This window comes from Poecilia mexicana, unplaced genomic scaffold, assembly GCF_051168715.1.
Source record: "Poecilia mexicana isolate PSO_F unplaced genomic scaffold, ASM5116871v1 scaffold_13, whole genome shotgun sequence".
NCBI classification, from domain to species: Eukaryota; Metazoa; Chordata; class Actinopteri; order Cyprinodontiformes; family Poeciliidae; genus Poecilia; species Poecilia mexicana.
Genome location: NW_028263382.1, coordinates 8,516,527 through 8,535,118, shown reverse-complemented (window position 1 = coordinate 8,535,118; position 18,592 = coordinate 8,516,527). Strand labels below are relative to the sequence as shown.

The 18,592-nt window shown below is 36.9% G+C and overlaps 1 protein-coding gene across 1 annotated transcript in view; it reads left to right on the top strand.

Annotated features, from left to right (window-relative positions):
* The window catches only part of pak1 (p21 protein (Cdc42/Rac)-activated kinase 1), a 53,839-nt gene extending 38,575 nt beyond the window's left edge, over positions 1–15,264 (top strand). The window contains exons 6-16 of the mRNA XM_014984875.2: positions 161–198; positions 960–1,073; positions 2,399–2,639; positions 4,737–4,800; positions 5,327–5,375; positions 5,919–6,031; positions 8,038–8,155; positions 9,112–9,211; positions 9,965–10,161; positions 10,808–10,945; positions 11,416–15,264. Of these exons, the coding sequence (XP_014840361.2) occupies positions 161–198; positions 960–1,073; positions 2,399–2,639; positions 4,737–4,800; positions 5,327–5,375; positions 5,919–6,031; positions 8,038–8,155; positions 9,112–9,211; positions 9,965–10,161; positions 10,808–10,945; positions 11,416–11,502 (1,259 nt within the window). The 3' untranslated portion in view covers positions 11,503–15,264. The remainder of the gene's footprint in view (positions 1–160; positions 199–959; positions 1,074–2,398; positions 2,640–4,736; positions 4,801–5,326; positions 5,376–5,918; positions 6,032–8,037; positions 8,156–9,111; positions 9,212–9,964; positions 10,162–10,807; positions 10,946–11,415) is intronic.
* The last annotated feature ends 3,328 nt before the right edge of the window (positions 15,265–18,592 follow it).

Genomic DNA, 18,592 nt, shown 5'->3' with positions numbered 1-18,592 from the left:
AGAGACAACAGTTTATTTAAGACTTGGAGATGCTTTGTCATTGCATAAAATGAAGCAGGACTAATCGTCAGATTAAAATGTTTTTGCTTTGTGTCTAACATTAACCTCCAGACTTAAACCAAGCGATGTGAGAAAAGTTTTTATTTTTATCTCCCTGCAGATAAAACTGCAGACGCCTTCAACTCCTCCATCGTAACAGTAAGAATAATTCTGTTATTAGTCACAAGCTTTAAAACTTGTATAAATGATCTCTGTTAATTATTCTCTAGTATTTTGATAGAAGTATATATTTCACCTTCTGTAATCTTAGTATATATGTTGTAAAGATCTTTAAAAGTCTTTAGATAATCATAATTTCACCTTCAAAATTTGCTACGTTTACCTAAGTGTGAGCTGTGGGGATTTTCTTCTAACTTCTTGTAACATTTATTTTATTGGATCTGATTGGTTGAAAGATTGCGCTCATTAACCCTGAAAGAGACGCCATCATTTTGCCCAAATTGTAAACATTGTCTGACGGACGCCCCCAAACCAAACGGCTGAACAGAGAGAGAGAGGGAGGCGCTCGCTGAGATGCTCTCTTCCTCCCTGCACTGTGAATCAGCATCTTTTCCTCCTTCCGCCGTTTGCCTGCCTGCAGCTTGGCCACGGGCCGAGCCTCTGAGCATCACACAGACACCGGGACAGAACAGAGCGCGGCTCCAGGAGCCCGACCTGAGCCGGGCTTTCAGACGCCGCCCACCATGGGCAGACGGAGACGCAGGTTGAGTCGAACAACAAGCAGAGGAGGGAAGTTGAGCTGAAGATAGGCAGGAGAACGGCAGCGTGATGAGATTAAGAAGCAGCAGAGGAAGCCGCAGTGACAGCAGGAAGCAATGCTGGGCCTGGTGTCCATGATCGCTCATGCAACTGTAAAGTCACTGAGGCTCCGCCCATTCCTCCCCTGTGACATCACGCAGAGCTCCAAGGCCGTGTCGGAGACGCCCGCCATAGCAACCGTGTCCGAGGATGAAGATGAAGACGAGGCCGAGCCCCCGCCGGTGATCGCCCCACGTCCTGAACACACCAAATCGGCAAGAAACAAACACGCTTTCTTTATCGTTTTTTTTTAATTCATGCATCCTTTAAACTTTAATCAAAAACTCAGCCGTAAAGCTGCTTTTGTACAAAAATATTTTTATACGTATTTATTGAAACTGTCACCTATACGAGTACCTCTCCTAAGTGCTAACTAGAAACGACCAATCAGAGCCAGGAGGCGGGTCTTAGCGCTGTCAACCACCCTCCATGTGGCGTAGAGCCCATCATGAATGCTACGACTAGTTAGCATAGCATCCAATAATGGCGGAGAAGCAGTTTTCCTGTAACGGTAAGTTGTTTTCCCTTATTTAGCACATTTAGCAGCAAGTACAAGAGCCTGATTGACAGCACTAACAACCTTCTTCTGTCTCTTAGTTGTTTTTGGTCAAGAGGTAATAATGGTTCAAGGAGAAAGTGGAGTAGATTAATTTTATTTTCACAGGTTATCTGTCTCATAGCAATTTTTCATAACATGGTGACAGTTTTAACAAATATATAAAAAATTTGTTTTTATAAAAGTTACATGCTGCAGCTTTAAAACTTTACATTTGAAAGTTTTTTTCACAAAGTAAATAAAAATAGGATGGTTAAAATTATCCTCGAAATGCCTCTGAGGCTGAACAAAATCCTCCTCTTCCATCCATCATTTGAACTTTACATACAAACTATTTCTGCTGCAGAAAATTAAATGACAGCTGCAATTTTAATTAATTTAGAGGAAACAAGAAGTCAGTTTTCAGTCACATCCGTGTCTTTTTTTCTTTTTTTCTTTGGTGTGACTGAACATGTTCCAAGTGAAGTGATTGTCGGTATAATAAGAAGACAAAGCCTTCAGTGTTTAGATCAGTCACAGGGAAAATCAGGTTTTTATAGAGAAACTCTTTCAAAGAAGCTCTTTGTTGTCCTGCAGGTCAGGTGAGGAGTGTTAAAACTTTTCCTTACCGTTCAGCTCAGATTTTACCTTTTGTCCTTTTAACTTGTTCTCGCTAAAATAAAACTTGGCTAAAGATCTTCTCTAAATTACACCTGAGTATTAAAGCCATGCTAAGAAAATAAAAAAAAAAGGTAAAGTTACAAGAATAAAGTCATAATATTACAAGAATAAGGACATCGTACTATTCCAACAATATTATGATTCATTCTCATATTATTTCAAATTTATTCTTGTATGACTTTATTGTAATATTATGACTTTCGTAATTGTGCTTTTTAAATTTTTTTCTTGGTAAGGTTCTCAGTACTAAATTGCTGCAAACTTTTTAAAGCATAATTTAGTTTAAGCGCGTTGTTTGACCCAGTTTAACCTGTTTATCGTCAGATTTACACCCGCTCAGTGATCGAGCCACTCCCTCCTCCTTCCACCAAAGATGCAGCCACTTCCCCCATCATCCCACCAACCCCCGCCGCCGCCGCTGCCGCCGTTGTCCCCGCCCCACCTGCAGAGGCGGCTCCCAGCAGCCCCCCCAGTGCAAGCCCCGCCCCCGGCCCGTCTCTCCCCCGCGCACAAGATAAAAACAAGAAGAAGAAGATGTCTGACGAGGAGATCCTGGAGAAACTACGTAAGTCTGGCTGCTTCTGTTCTGGTTTCACACAGCTGCACAAGACTCTGCAAAAACACAAGATATTACCAAGTCACTGTGTTTAGTGTCTAGTCCAAATATCTTATTACACTTTAAATAAGACAAGACTAACTCACTAGTAACTTTTCAGCAATGATATTTAATCTAATCTATCCAAATACTGATTATGCATCCTTATACTACTTTATTGATTAAAAAAAAGTTCAATATTTTCTACTTTTTTAGAGCATAATAAAGTCAAATTAATTTCAGAAATTATTTCCTGTTGACCGAGTCGAAAAATAAACAATTAATTATTTTCCCTGATTGAACTGATATGTTCTGGTTGGTCAGAGTGATGCAAATCAAATAAAAATAAAGTTAAATCATACTAAAGAAAACCTGGACAGATAATTTTATACTGTGTTTAAAAAAATTGAGTCTGCAAAAATACAAAACCTCACCAAGTATTTTTGTTTAGTTTCTAGTGAAAATATCTTAGTGCACTTTAAGTAAGATAAAGCTAGCTTAAACGTCACTTTTCAGCAAGAAATAGCATCTTGCTTCAAGTAAATAATTCCTTAAGTGATGAAAAATTACTGGTTCAACTGGCAGATTATTTCACTTTTAACATGGGAAAAAATAGTTATTGTAGCTGAAATAATCTTCCTTTTGTACTAGTATTTTTTAAATCAGTATTAAAGAATTAATGACTTAAACATGCTCCTAATTATTGCTGAAAAGTTACTTGTAACTTGGATTTGTTTTCTTTCATATTTACTAAGATATTTGTACTAGAACTAGACTTAAAATACTGGTTAGTATTTTGTGTTTTTGCAGTGCACAGATCCAGAATGAAAGATGGAGCCATTTTTCCTGACTGCAGACTGAGAGCAGCTGCTGCTTTCTGTCTTATCAGATGTTGTTTATCACTTTGTTTCCTTCTGGGAGCAGATTTTAAGTTTATTTTAAGGTTTTAATCGAGCTGCTGCTGACTTCTGCAACTCCTCTGTTATTTAAACATTAAACTAACTGCATCTGGGATGAAAGTACTTTATCTGCTAAAAAAGCTCATGTTGTGCAGTTTATTTATTGTTTTCTCAATTATATTTACTCAGGTTTATCTGATTTATCTTCCAGTAATTTTCTTCCTTAACATTAAAGCAGCTTATTTTCCCAGAAATGCAGAAACAGTTTTTGACCAAAGTGTTTTTAGTTGATATAATGTTTACGAATGAAATGTTTAGCATTTCTAAGTTTAGATAAGAGAAAGCAGCAACATTGACATTAAGAGGGTTAATTTGATTATTAGGAATCTGGCAATTAATTTAAAAAAATGTCATCCCTTATTGTTTCCTGCTCAGTGAGTTTTACCAACTTAATGATTAAGCTGCTGCGTTTTTGTTTGAGCTGAACTTCTGGTCTATTTTTAGCTGTTCTCCCTAACAACTGTGGCAACAAAGAGACTAAAACTGCAGCTCAAATAAAAAAATAATAAAGCTTTACTCCCCTGATAAAATGCTGTGATGTATATTAGTGATGCTGTTTGGATAAATCTGTATATTTTTAAACCTTGCGCCACGCCTGTTCAGATGTGCTCAGGTCTCCCTCTGCTGGTAAGAGCAGGAAACTGCTTGTCCTTCCGCTTCTGATTGACAGACTTGACCCCGCCCACTCTTGCTCAATCCTCAAATCTGATTGGCTGTTCGTTCTCTCCGTCATCACTTGTGGTTCTTTCCAAGAATTAATCCTCAAATCTTTCCTGCTGTTGACAATTTTTACTCTTCAGCTGTTTTCCTGCCTCTTATGTTTGTTTGTTTGTTTTAATTTAAACTATTTTTATATTATTTTCCTTCAATATTTTTTCCCTTTGTTTTGCATGCAGCATTAAAGTTAATGAGTTTGACTAACTTGCTGTAGAGTAGTTTCTAAATGGATAGAAAATCACTTTACTTTTCTATCCAATAAAATCATCTTTAAATTATCATTAAAAACTCTTTTTTATTATTATTTTCTGGAGGTCTTTATGCTGTTGCTGTTTTTACATCCTCATTAAGTTAATTTCTGCTGCTTTTGTCTTTTCTTTTCTCTCCTCAGGGACAATTGTTAGCGTGGGAGATCCCAAGAAGAAATATACTCGGTTTGAAAAAATAGGACAGGGGTGAGTGCTTTATGAAAAACATAATTACATAAAGCTTAGTCATTAAAAAAATACTAAATAATTAAACGCCAACACGCTTTTAATGAATTTTCCTCAACTTTGTTTTAGGCCTAGTCCATACATAGCCTGATATCTGAGAAAATAAATACATTTTTACGCATTTTGGTGTTTTTGTTTCACTAAAAACAATTATTTATAAAAACAAATGCATATCTGTCAGTACATGTTGATGCAGAGTGCACTGTCATAGTGGCAGATTTATTTATTAAAATAGTTTTAAGAAAAATAAATCTGTTTATTTGAATCAAAGTGAAATTAACTTGCGTATTTTCTAAGATATAAATTATTATACACTTATAGATGGGATTTCATAGTGAAAACATAATTTGTTTTTTGTCTAAAGGAGTTTAAATATTTCTCTTTTTATTTTTCTGAACTATTCAGGAAGATTTGTCTTTATTGTAAAAGTATATTTTGCCTCCAGCTGGTCTAAATTAGACCTTTCTCCCTTTCCTTTCCCTTTTAGCGCCTCTGGTACGGTGTACACAGCTATAGACATCGCTACAGGACAAGAGGTCAGTTTGTTTTCTTCTCTTTCAATTTGTTACAAAAAAGCCAAACAAAAATACTTAAAAAATAAAGTTATCTTTGAAAGATAATGCATTTCTGATGATTACATTAAGAAAACCAGCTACTTTGGTTATTTTGCTAAGCAAAGTAGAAAAACTACCCGAATAAAATGTTTGAAAATGTACAATATTCACTATAAATTGGATTCAGTTGACATTAAAAATAAAAATCTAGTTTGAAGTTTCTAATGTGACATGTAAAGTGAATGTCGGTTAATTTTATGCTTTTAATTAAAGCAAAACAACACAAAGAAGAGAAAAACTGTGAGTTCAGGTGAAGTTCACACAATAGAAAGATGCAACATATGTAATTTCTCGAAACATCCTGGATTATTTCATAGCTAATCCGTCACTTTCACCCTCAGGAATAGCCCACTTCACTCCATAAAGACTCCTTGCACCTCCTCACACACACATATATATATATATATATATATATATATATATATATATTTTCAATGTTTTTCTTGTATTTTTCTTTCCTGTCAGGTTGCCATTAAACAGATGAACCTGCAGCAGCAGCCAAAGAAAGAGCTGATCATCAACGAGATTCTGGTGATGAGGGAAAACAAGAACCCAAACATTGTCAACTACCTGGACAGGTTAGCTCTTGCAGCACAGCCTTAGGCTGAGAATATGTGGGAAGGAGATGGTAGCGAAAGCTTTTAGCTGTTAGATTAGGCTTTCCAACACTTAAAGCAGGTAGTGCTCCTCGTTTTCAAACACTGACTCCAGCTAAAGTTGTTAGTGGTGACAAATGGTAGATATAGCACAGTTAGCATACACACATGTAATATACCAGTGGAAGGCTAAAAACCTAAAGCACGAAACAGCTAACAGTAAAACGCTACACCAGAGTGGTATTTAGTGGAAGCTAATGCTAAAGTTGGAATCGGATACTTATTCCAACTAAAGTTGTTTAGTGGCGACAAGTGGTAAATTTAACACAGTTTGCATTCTCGCATCTACTATACCAATAATGGGAATGGCTAATTAAATGTTAGCTACACTAAACCTAAAGCACTAAACTCCTACATCAACATAGTATTTAGCGGAAGCTAATGCTAATGTGTTAACTTAAATTCAAATTCTACCTGCCATTGCAAGACTAAATATTTTTAATGCCCTTAGATATTGTATTCATGTTTATATTTTGTTCTCCACTTTCTGCATCTTATTTTGCTCCATTTCTGTTTGATGTTTGAAGTAAAGTTATTGGGATGGAAAAAGATCTTCACCCACTGCAAGAAGTTCATATTCACGCTCTTATTTTGAAGAATTTTTATCGGTTGAAAACCAAAGCTTCAACACAGATGTCAAACTTTATTCAGTTTAAAGTTGCCAGTTGTGACATGTGTCTCAGGAAGTGACTTAGAGTAAAATGTTTCGCCGCTGTTCAGACTCCGACTTCTGCAGGGAAAGATTAAAAGATAAATCTGGCTTTGAAGTTTGAGGTAGTTTATTTGTTTTTTGAGACTCACTAGGGTTTTTTTTTTCTAAAAACTCCTTTATTTGTTTGATTTTTTTCCAAACAATTGACCCGTTTACATGTTTAAAAGTAGAGACTTGGGTAAGTATTCTCTGACCTCTCCGGGAGGTTTCAGCGTCCAGAATCACCTGAACGATGCAGAAAGTGTCGGATCCAAACACTCGGCCCTGATGCTTTCCCTTTACACCCACAGAGCTGCTCTGGGAAGTTTCAGGAAAACATCCAAAGACCTGTTTTCTCTTTTTACCCCCCTCCCTGTCCACCATACTTTGAGTGGTAACCATGCGTCTGTGGCATGTCTGGTTGTCATAGCAACCTGTCTGATTGCAACACACCGAGCAGTCTGGTGCCGGCGCTGTCGTCTCCATGGAGACAGCATTTCCCTGTCGCCGTGTTTTATGTGTTTGTTCTCGACTGTTAAACAGTTCAGCAACATAAATCTGTTCAGAGTTGCATTTCATTTCGGTGCGGTAAAGCTGGATCGCTGCTTTCTGGCCGAACGCCGATGGATCTTTACATATTCAGCAAACATTTAAATATTAAAGCCAGAATTAAAAAAATAATATATATATATATTTTTCCACAGATAATGTCCAACATCAGGACAGCCTCGTGTTTTCTTTTGAGAGATGATGTAGTTTTTATTCTCAGAGGTGCCGAGACATAGATAACAGCTTATTCTTCTATTTTTGATAAAATTTTATTATGAAGACAAAAATATGAAAACACAAAGTTTACTAATAAAATGTATTTGAGGTTTTGATTTATAGAACATTTTTTAATCTATTAAACCCAATTTGCTGATGATTTACATTTAAACTGACTCACTTTCACTATTAAGTTAAATATTATTTTTGTAATATTTTATTTTAATTTGGTTTTAACTAGTCTTATAAGGTAGTCTTAAACCTTATTAGACAAAGTAAATTATTATATTCTGCCCTACTTTGACTTTAAGCAGTCTCATGGGTATGTTGAACGGTGCCCCTAAATAAAATGAATTATTGTTGTTCTTGTCATTGCGTTACAGATGTTTCTTTTTTAACATCTGGATACTTTCAGATATATATTTTGTGTTAATCAGAGCAGCTCATTGTATTGGTTTGTGTCATGGTGCAGCTACCTGGTCGGCGATGAGCTGTGGGTGGTGATGGAGTACCTGGCTGGAGGTTCGCTGACTGACGTCGTCACGGAAACCTGCATGGATGAAGCTCAGATTGCTGCTGTGTGCAGAGAGGTAGAAGAATAAATACTTAAATGTCAAGCGTCTGGTTTATAAACACATAGTTATCAAGGGGTGAACGGTTATATAAAGCCCTGATCTTTAAAGAAATACCTAACAGTTAGCTAACCAGGAAAAATAAACAGGATTTCTTAACAGTTATTGTATTAGTCAGTCAAATAATTTACATCCAAATGTAAATTATTTAAGATGTACTGAGGTTGTTAAAGAGCATTTTACATGCCATTTCTGACTCAGTCCATTAATGTTTAAAGAAACATGGCTTGGAAAGTAAGTACATTTTTTATTTTTTTAGCACCTTTCACAGATAAAAACACAAAGTTCTTCAAAACACGTCAGAAAAGCACATCAAACGTAACATGAAATTAAATTGAGCTGTGTTTTAAAATAAGTAATTTAAAACATGTTTAAACTGACACAAAGTTGCACTTGACAATATTAATCATACTCAATTCTAGATAACCGCCTGTTATGCAGCAGGTCTAATCACATTTTCACAAGCATTATATTTGTAAATTAGAATGACAAAAATGTTATGTCCTAATTGTTGATAAGCAAAATAAATGAGGGTGGTACGAACACTTGTCCCTGGGGAACTCCTCCAGCCACACAGGGCCAAAAGGAGAAATGACACCAGGCTCCTCGGTCCAGTGCAGATCACATAAATCTGGTCAAATGTCCACAGTTCAGATTTGTAGTGGCAGATAATCTGACTTACACAGGTATGAAACACCAGGTGTTGGGAAGAGGTGCATTCCAATTCTACATTAGTGAGTTTGTTGTTGTTTAGAATCTAAATGGAACTCAGCCCTGGTTAGGATCCATGTTTCCTTCAGTGCTGCCTTGAATTAGTTTCAATTAATTTTAATCAAAAGCAACATTCTTAATAAGTAGGTAATTTTCAGTTAATTGCATGTATTTTTTAATGTCAGTTTATGTTTTCTTTGCAGTGTCTGCAGGCGTTGGAGTTCCTCCACTCGAACCAGGTCATCCATCGAGACATCAAGAGCGACAACATCCTGCTGGGCATGGACGGCTCCGTGAAGCTCAGTCAGTGTCACGCCTTCACTTCCTGATCCTCTTTCACAAAACAACTCCGCTCTGTTTCAGAGAACGTTTCTCTTTCTAAAGTTTGTTTCCTTCAATCTTTGTGTCCATCTTTCTTTCTTTTTTTATTTTTCTTTCCTTTTGTTCTTTTTCTTTTATTTTCATTCTTTATTTTTCTATTTCCTTTCTTTTGTTGTTCTTTTTCTCTTTTCTGTCTTTTTTCTTCCTTTAGTTCTCTCTCTATTTTTCTTCCACCTTTTCTTCCATCTTTCTATTTTCTGTCCATCTTCTATTCATTCTTTTTCTTTCCCTTTTCAATTTTTTTTATCATTTTCTTTTTTCCATATTTTATTTATTTTGTCATAAATTCTAAATTAACTTTAGTATTTTATATGTTATAACTAGTCTTGAAGACCTGAGAAAAAATTGGGTTTTTTGGGGGAAATGTCTGGAAACCATGGAAACCGTTACCAAGGCGATGCCCTCTCATAAAGGGAAATGCAGCCTTTCATAATAAACAGAGGTGTGGAGGGAAAATCACGCCCATGTGGGTTTGCTTGGCAGCTCAGGGTTGTTTCAGTGGTGGGTTTACTGTAACCCCTCTTTGCTCTCTATATACACTCCCATTTATTTGCTTCTTTTAGCAAAATGCCTCTTGTACAAATATTTAACTTGCCGCATTGAACATAGGAGTTTATTTACCTGAACTTTGGAAGGTTTAACTGAGGTCCGGTTCTTTCTCTCTCTACTTCCTAGCCGACTTTGGATTCTGCGCCCAGATCACTCCGGAGCAGAGCAAGCGCAGCACCATGGTGGGGACTCCTTATTGGATGGCTCCAGAGGTCGTGACCCGGAAGGCTTATGGGCCCAAAGTGGACATCTGGTCCCTGGGCATCATGGCCATCGAGATGGTGGAGGGGGAGCCGCCGTATCTGAACGAGAATCCCCTCAGGGTGAGAGCCGGGGCTTCAGACTCAACTTAAAATCAAGTTAAAAGCATTTTTTATGTTTAGTATTAGGTATTTTTTTAGAAGAAATATAGTTACGGTGTCCTTCTAAAGTTAATCTGTGATATTTTACTACTTAGCATTAAGATTTTTAGCTAACAGAGAAAGATTTTACAGCTTAAAATAGTAGAAAATGACCTCCATGTCACAAAGTTAGGAGGATCTTTTTTATTTAATGATTAGAAGTTGTGGTTTATTGACTCAAAGTCAAAGAATTATGTGAATTACTAAACAAACACCATGACTTTATCAGTCATAATAACACATTTTGCTGGACAATAAATTGTCCCAGAAGTTATTTCGATAAATATGGTTGTTTTGAGACCATTTTCAATAAATATAATTCTGGCATTATGGCACATTCTCAAAGATTTATCTCCTTTCAATTAATCATGCAATTAATTGATTTATTGTTTATTGCAACATAATTTATCTCATTGATGCTGCAATGTAGTTGAAGGACGTTCAGATTTTAATTCAGCCATTACTAAGTCAACCACTAGATGGCAGTAAAGTAAAGCTACTACAACTTCAGGCTCTGTTTGCATTCTGGGAAAAAAAACTAAAAATGTTGCTTTTTTTCTTCTTTTAGGCGCTGTATCTCATAGCAACCAATGGGACGCCGGAGCTGCAGAACCCAGAGAAACTGTCAACAATATTCAGAGACTTCCTGAACCGATGCCTGGAGATGGACGTGGAGAAACGAGGATCTGCTAAAGAACTACTGCAGGTACAGCCGGGTCCGGTGTGTTCATGAGAAAAAACAAAACCAAGTGAAACCAGAGAGATGCTGTAAGCTTCTTTCTAAATAAATTACTAATCAAGTCATGAAAAACTAATTCTGGGACAATAAACTGTCCCAGAATTTTTCCAATAGATGATAATATTGTTTTGAAACCATTTTCAAGTAACATATTGATAATGGTGTATCAATACCAGTATTAATGTACCATTATTAATGAACTTTAATTTTATACACACCACAGTGAAAGTGGAAGATAATTTAACTATCTAAACTAAAACAACCAAAAACAATAAATAAAGATTGAGCTTATTTTAGTTTATCATGAGATTATTGATGAATTGCTTATTGCCACAGGCTTATAAATGCATCAGAGTTGTGAAACATTTGAGGTAGCCATATTTGTTTTATTTTAAATGGATGTTTCTGTCTCCATCCCGCCTCATTTCCTCTCCCAGCACCAGTTCCTGAAGATGGCCAAGCCTCTCTCCAGCCTCACTCCTCTCATTCTGGCAGCCAAGGAGGCGGCAAAGAACAACCGCTAGCTGCCACTGCTCTGGTTTGTCGTCATCGCTGCGTGAGTCTGCGGCCGCCGGCCCGGTTACAAAACCCTCAGAAGGACTTGAGTTGTTCTCTCTCTCCTCCTCCAAGTGTTTTCTACCTTGGAGCTGCTTTATTTGCCCCGTCTCCTTCCACCCCATCCACCTCGCTGAGAGGAAAAGCCCCCAAACACTCCACCGGACCCGGGCGAAGGGACCGAGGGATGTCTCCAGAGCCCAAAGACGCCGGCTCGTTTTTATTGTTTTTAAATCAGGACCACATCGTCGGACATTTGGACGTTTTTTATTTTGTTTTGGAAGCGATTCCTTTTTTATGAATCAGTTTTAGTTGTTGCGTGTTTGTCACCGTGGACCGTTGGGATTTTATTCATGTCGATCGTAGCGTCGCCCTGTGCAGAGCCGGTCGGGTTTGGTACTTTGTCGTGTCTTTGTTAAACACTGGTTTGCCCAGAGCCATCATTGGACGAGGTTCAACATAAAACCGAATTATCATCTTTCACTGGAGCACCAGAACCACAGGCTGCTCCTCAACAATGTCACATTAATCTACTAATTCTATGGTTTTAATACATAAATTATGTTTTTTATTTGTCATCTCCCATGTAGTTGCTGTTTATAGTATTCTGGATTTCTTCTGTTTTTGTTTTTTTGCCACAACAAACTTTCAGACCATCAAACTGTTTTTAATATTAGACACTGACGAACAGAGGAAGTTTTAAATGACAAAAGCGATTCAAGAAGTAAAACCAGAGTTAGTAATAACCAGAGTTGGTTAGTAACTAGTTACATTCACTCAAGTAACTTTTTGGAAAAAAAAAATTACTTTTACTACACTGTACTTTTACTTGAGTATCTCTACTCTTACTTGAGTAAAATTTGGGGGTTTTGGTCCATCCGATGATGTAATTTTTAAATATTAAAGGTTTAATTTGACCAGTTATTCAGTACTTGATTAGACCTTTTACCAGGTACTTTTGTACTTGAGTAAAATATGTTAAAGTAATGCTACTCTTACTTGAGTACAGTTTTTGTGTACTCTACTCTGCTAGTAAAGGGCCACATCTGGCCACGCCCCTCAGTGCATCCTGGCTCCGCCCACTTTGCTGGAACTGTCCAGAAATTGTCTGGGGGCAGGGCTAGTTATGTTAGCCTCTTTCACATAGAAGCCAGGTTGGTTTGTTTTCTGTTATCAAGTGAAATAATAATTTAAAAACTAAATTCAGTTCTGATCTGAAGCAGAAGAAATCTGTAAATACTTTCTCACAAATCTGTAGATAGAGCTGTAGAATTAAAAAAGGGTGTACTTATTTTATCTTATTATGTCAGTAAAAGAGGAACCCTCCATCTGTGGCTCTGGGCGTCGGTGGGCTTGTTTTGGGCTCTGTGGGGAAAGTGCATGAGATCCACCTTTTCTTTGTTTTTATACGGTATGTTTAGAGTAAGAAGTGATAAATGAGCATATCGATGATTAATGAAGGATGCTTGTGTACGATAGTAGAGATCATATCTGAATCCTATTTTCAGAAGACGGATAAATGTTTTCCAGCCCGGAGGAGCCCTGTGAACATGAGGTGTATATTTTACATGCAAGAAGAAAAAAAAACGTTCCAGCTTTTGTTTACAGATCATTTTTTTATACATTGATCAGATTATTACATTTATAATTTTTGGATGAGGAGTAGAGCTTCGGAGAATCTGAAAACTCTGCCAAAATCTCCTAAACATTTATCCAAAACTGTCTCTGATTTTATGATTTCTTCCCTTTTTTTGTTGTTTTTTTTAGGTACTTCTGGCCTTAAACTGTTTCCAAGGCTTAAGAATTGTTTTACTGTTTGATGGAAGTGACGAGCTGCAGCATTTTCAGTCAAAGCTCCATTTAATTTCAACACAACTTAAAGCTTAACTGTTATTACTGGATATTTCCCTGCAGCAAATCAGCAGGTGCAACAAAATGTGAACATTATCCGCTTTGCATCAGAAAAACAGGGGAAAGTTTATTGATTTAATGTTTAATAACCGGCTGAAAATGTTGCAGTTGTGTTGTTGTGTCCAGGTCTGAATCCCCATAAAGCTCAGCTGAATATTTAAAGGGCTATTCTGTAGTTTTTCATATTTAGTTTGAAACCAAGAGTCACGATGCAGGAGCTGCCTGTCGAGTATTTTTCATCCAGTTTCTGGTGCAAATATCTTAATATACTTGAAATAAGAGAAAACTAACTTACAAGTTACTTCTAAGCAAGATATAGGAGTTTGTTTTATATTAATTCCTTAATATCAATTATAAAAAGTACTGGTTCTATTAGCAGATTATTTCACTATTAACATGGGTAAAATATCTCATTATAGATTAAATAGCGTATTACGGCCAGCGTAGATAGGAGGAAAAAAAAGAGTAAATTTCTGCCAAAAATCTTAGAAGTTTTCTAGAAAAATCTTAGAATTTTCTGAGTTTGAAAATTTGCTAGAAAAAAAAACAAATTCTAAATTTAATCTCAGTAATTTGAGAGAAAAAAACAGGAAATAAAAGTAGAAAATTTGACTAACTTCGGCATACTGTCAGTCAGTTGGGTTTGCAAACATATTTTATATATTTATTTTAATAAAGCACAATTCTTTTAATGATTTTTTGCTTTTGATTCTCAGACATAAACAATAACTATCACTCTTTTCAAAGTTTTATATTTCCAAGCAACCATGTGCAGTCCCAGTTTGAGCAGATTAGTCTTCAGTGTAAATAACCATGAATGTGTTTCAGTAACTGTCTCATGTAGACTTAATGGCCTTTTAAGGCTTATAAAATGGCATTCAAACTGCTTCTGAGTTGACTTGAGTTGAAAAATATCTACTTTTTTCAGCTCCAGTGAGATTGATAAGTTCAGCAGATTGGAAGAAATTCATTTCATATGAATCCATAATGAAAGTTTTCAGAGATCTAATCAAATCTACGAAAGACGCTGACCGCTTATAGCGCTCCAGATAACCCAACTTTTTTTAAAAATAAAGCAGTACTGTCCTCTAAGTCAGCTGTTTCCAGACGTTTAGCACAAAATCACCAAGTTGAAAGCACACAATACTCTGAACTGTATTTAGCTCATTTTAATTACTGGGTGCAATAAAGTGTCTTTGAGTAAAACGTTACTGGAGATTTGTGGCTCTGCTCACTTTATCATTAAAATGAAAGCAAAAAAAAAAAAAAAAAACTAAAAACACTTATTTTGTACTTAAAATGTATTATTTAAAGTATAAATTTGTTATTGAAAATCTCATACAAAGAAAAACAAATCTGGATCAGCTCCATTTACTGGAGTAAAACCATGCCCAAACTGCGTCCAGGAGCCACACAAAACTATTCCAAGGACCGCAAATGGCCCACGGGCCGGACGTTGGACACCCCTGGTCTAAGTGCCAACATTCATTTCCTGTGTCACCTGATGTATAAAAGAATAACAAACACACAAACGAATAACACTAATACACAAAAGAAAAACACTATTAATGTCAGGTACTGTCCACACAACAGCGCCACCTGCTGGAAATCCTCATGATAATCTTCATAAATGAGTTTTGCACAACAGCAGCAGCTTTGATGGGGATTGAGACTTGGTCCAATGTTAGGATGACAATGAGAAGATCAAACAAAGTCTCCAATCTTTACTGTATCAGAGCCATAATTTATCTGTTTGTAGAAATTGTTTTTGATTTTTCAAGACAACTGAAGAGGAACAAATAAAACGGTACAAAAACTGATCGATGTGACTTGTTTTCTTCCCAGAAAGTCCAGATAAACATGATGCTTAAATCCAGATTAGTGGCAGAAACTTCCAGTCACAGTGTTGAGCCAGTTATTTTTATTTATAACATTGTTTCCTGAGCCTCTAAAACCTTTAAGACAATTATGTAAACTGCTGTTCTGTAAATCCGGGAGAAAAATAATCTAAAATCTCTCACTGATTTCTTTCTGTCACACTCTGAGGATTTCCACTTTAATTAGCAGAGATAATTACCGTTTGCCCGCTTTCAACTTCGGATAATGAGGCAGTGTGTGAGTCAGTGTTGAGGCCTCCAGTGGCCGAGCGGTGGATCCGGTCCAGGTTGTTGCGTAATTCTGAACTTTCATTAATGTTTCAGCTGAGTGAACCCAGGCCTGTTGGCGTTCACATCTGAAAAAACAGGCAGAACATCAGGAGGAAGCAGCCGACCGGGTAATTCCTCGTGCGGCGTGACGATTTACACGTGCTTTTAGCTAATATTACATCACTGGAGTTGAGAAGTTGTAATTTAGGGACCTTTAATGAACAGGTATCTTATTGTACGAATATGTGTCTGATTAAACTTGACCACAGAGATGCATAAATAGGAAGAGTTTTAGGCTATGTTCACACTGCAGCCTGAAGTGACCCAATTCTGATTTCTTATTTATATGTATATTTAATTTTTCTACCTTAATGCGACCTGTATCGGATCTTCTCATGACAGTCTAAATAACACAGATCAGATTTTTTATAATGCGACCCAGGCCATTGGGATATCCGAGCTGAAATTTTCAAATGTGATCTGAATCTGAACGGCCAAGTCTCATTCATCCGACTTAAACGTCATCGATACTCGACAAACGTCACTATTCTGCGTCCTGATACGCGCAAGCAGGAAGAAAAGCAACAACCATGACGGACCATAATGGGGATTAAGCTGTTAATGTGCTGCTCTGGTCGGACAACGACTTCAAAATTGTAAGCTACGCTCCACCGTTAGCATCCCTGTTTACTTCCGCAAACATTGTGCACTTCTTCTTTTATGGCGCTTGGCGAAACACCGCGCACACTCTCTATATGTGACGTAACAGTGCCCTCTACTGCGCATGCGCGGCATTACAGCTCACACAGGAGATCCCATACCTGATCCCATACAAGTCGCATTTGGATATGTGAACAACCGAAACGCATACGATTTCACCAAAAAATCGGAATTGAACTTTTTTAAGCTCGCAGTGTGAACGTTGCCTTAGCCTGTTTTGAGGTCTCTATTTATTACTGGGTTTGTTTAAATACAGATTCCTTTAGCTTTCTTATTTTCTATAATGTTGAGCTAAGCCCATAATAAAACAGCCCATAATAAAACAGCCCATAATAAAACAATTTTGTTAAATTAATTCATTTTTAGCTAAAATTAATCTTGGAAAAAGTGATCTTGCTAATGCAACTACTGTACAATTCTAAAGGTGACTTTTTATGCTCACTTGAACAGACTATGCAAAACTTGTTCATTACATTTTTTTTGCACAAAATCATTCTCAGATAATGAGATTATAGTCTGATCAGTTCTGCTTATTTTGAACTGTTTTAGGGGCTCTGTCACTTTAAATCTCAATAAGCTGCTGCTGGCCACATCCCTCAAATAAACGCTTGTGAAAATTACTGCAAACAGATGCGTAATTATACCGCACATCTTTGAAAAGCAGAAGTGGAGACTCTTGTACAACCAACAAGGATGCAGCAAGTGGTTTCTGGATGGTAAGTCAAAAATAAAACACCTCTCTTTTCCAACAGCCATTGTTCAATGCATACAGCAGTAAAAACAGCTTGTGTTGCTAGGTAACAGCGCAATGTCACTCAATCGTGAGGTCTTTGAAACGGCTCATTTTCCAGACATCAAAAAATATTAACTGCCAAAAAACAGGCAGGTGTTTTTTTAAGTGTTTGTGCTGTTTTTAGAAGCAGTAGAAACTCAAATGGAAGTATAAAAACGTGAAAAAGTGAATTTTGAGTAGTAGGTCCCCTTTAAGGTGGCCATAAACTTAGCTTTCCTCACGGCATAATTTATAGATTTACACACAATATTTATATTTAGAAGCAAACTCAAAATTTTCCAAACAGAATCTAAAAACTGAGAGATTTAAATGTTTCTCAGAAAATACAAGCAGCTCCGGGGTTTTCATAAAGTCCAGTTTTTGCTCTTATCCCAGTTCAGGTTGCATTAAGCGTCTTGCTTTCTGCACCGAACCTTTTGCAGTGGAGAGTGTGTCACCATGGTGACTGAGTGAGAATGACCTGACATTCGGTTGCAGTTTTTCTACCTACCTCAGATTCACGCAGCCGTGGATCTTCCTCCCGTGGTGCAGAGAAACGATGATGCTGGTTTCTGCTGCGGCTGCAGGGGAGATGAGCCGTGACAGGAACAGAGCAGGAAACGGATGAGAAGTGAGATGAAAACAAGACTTTAGAGATGAAGGAGACTGAGAAGATAAAAACTGAAGGAAGAGGAGTGAAGGGAAGAAGAAGTGAAGGTTTAAAGGTTGAGACTAACGGAAAGGTGTGAGGAAACAACACAGTCTTGGGAATAACTGGATGCACTTCATGATTCAACAACTGAAGAACTTATGGAGAAATAATAATTCTGACTTTCTTAAAGGGACAGTATCATTTAAAATCAAAGTTTTTCAGCTTTACATCATGTTATAATGTTATGGAGTGTTGCTTTGATTTTTTTGAGGAATCCTTTAAACTCCATGGCAACCACTTTGTTCAAAATACCTGAGTGGACCTGGCTCCACCTTCACGGGCGAAGCGCCTCCCGCTCTCAACTCCTTCAGACTAGCCACCAGCAATTAGCAACACCTAGAGGAATTTCGCATCTGCTGAGCTCATTAGCAACTTCTCCAATTTTAAACTGATAAATTATGAAGTTATGAAGTTTAGTTTTTTGTTAAAGTGGCAGTGTTATGTGCTTTCCAGCCACAGCGTCATTTTATAACATAATCAAGTAAAACTTTGCTACCATCACTTGTTATAAAATTATGTATATATGTCAAATATGACTTAAAATAATTTTTAGTATTATCATTCCACCAATACCGTGCTTCACAGTGGAATAGGAGATATTTGTGCTGACATGCTGTTTACAGGGGCTTGCAAAAACATTAAAATCTTTTTCAATATTTAATATTTTCTTACAAACTTTTTTAACAAACACAAAGTAGCATATAATTGTAAAGGGAAGGAAAGTGATGTGTTGTTTTTTTTGCAAATGGAAATCTAAAAAAATGGGCATAGGTTGGTATTCAGAACATCTTTTTTCC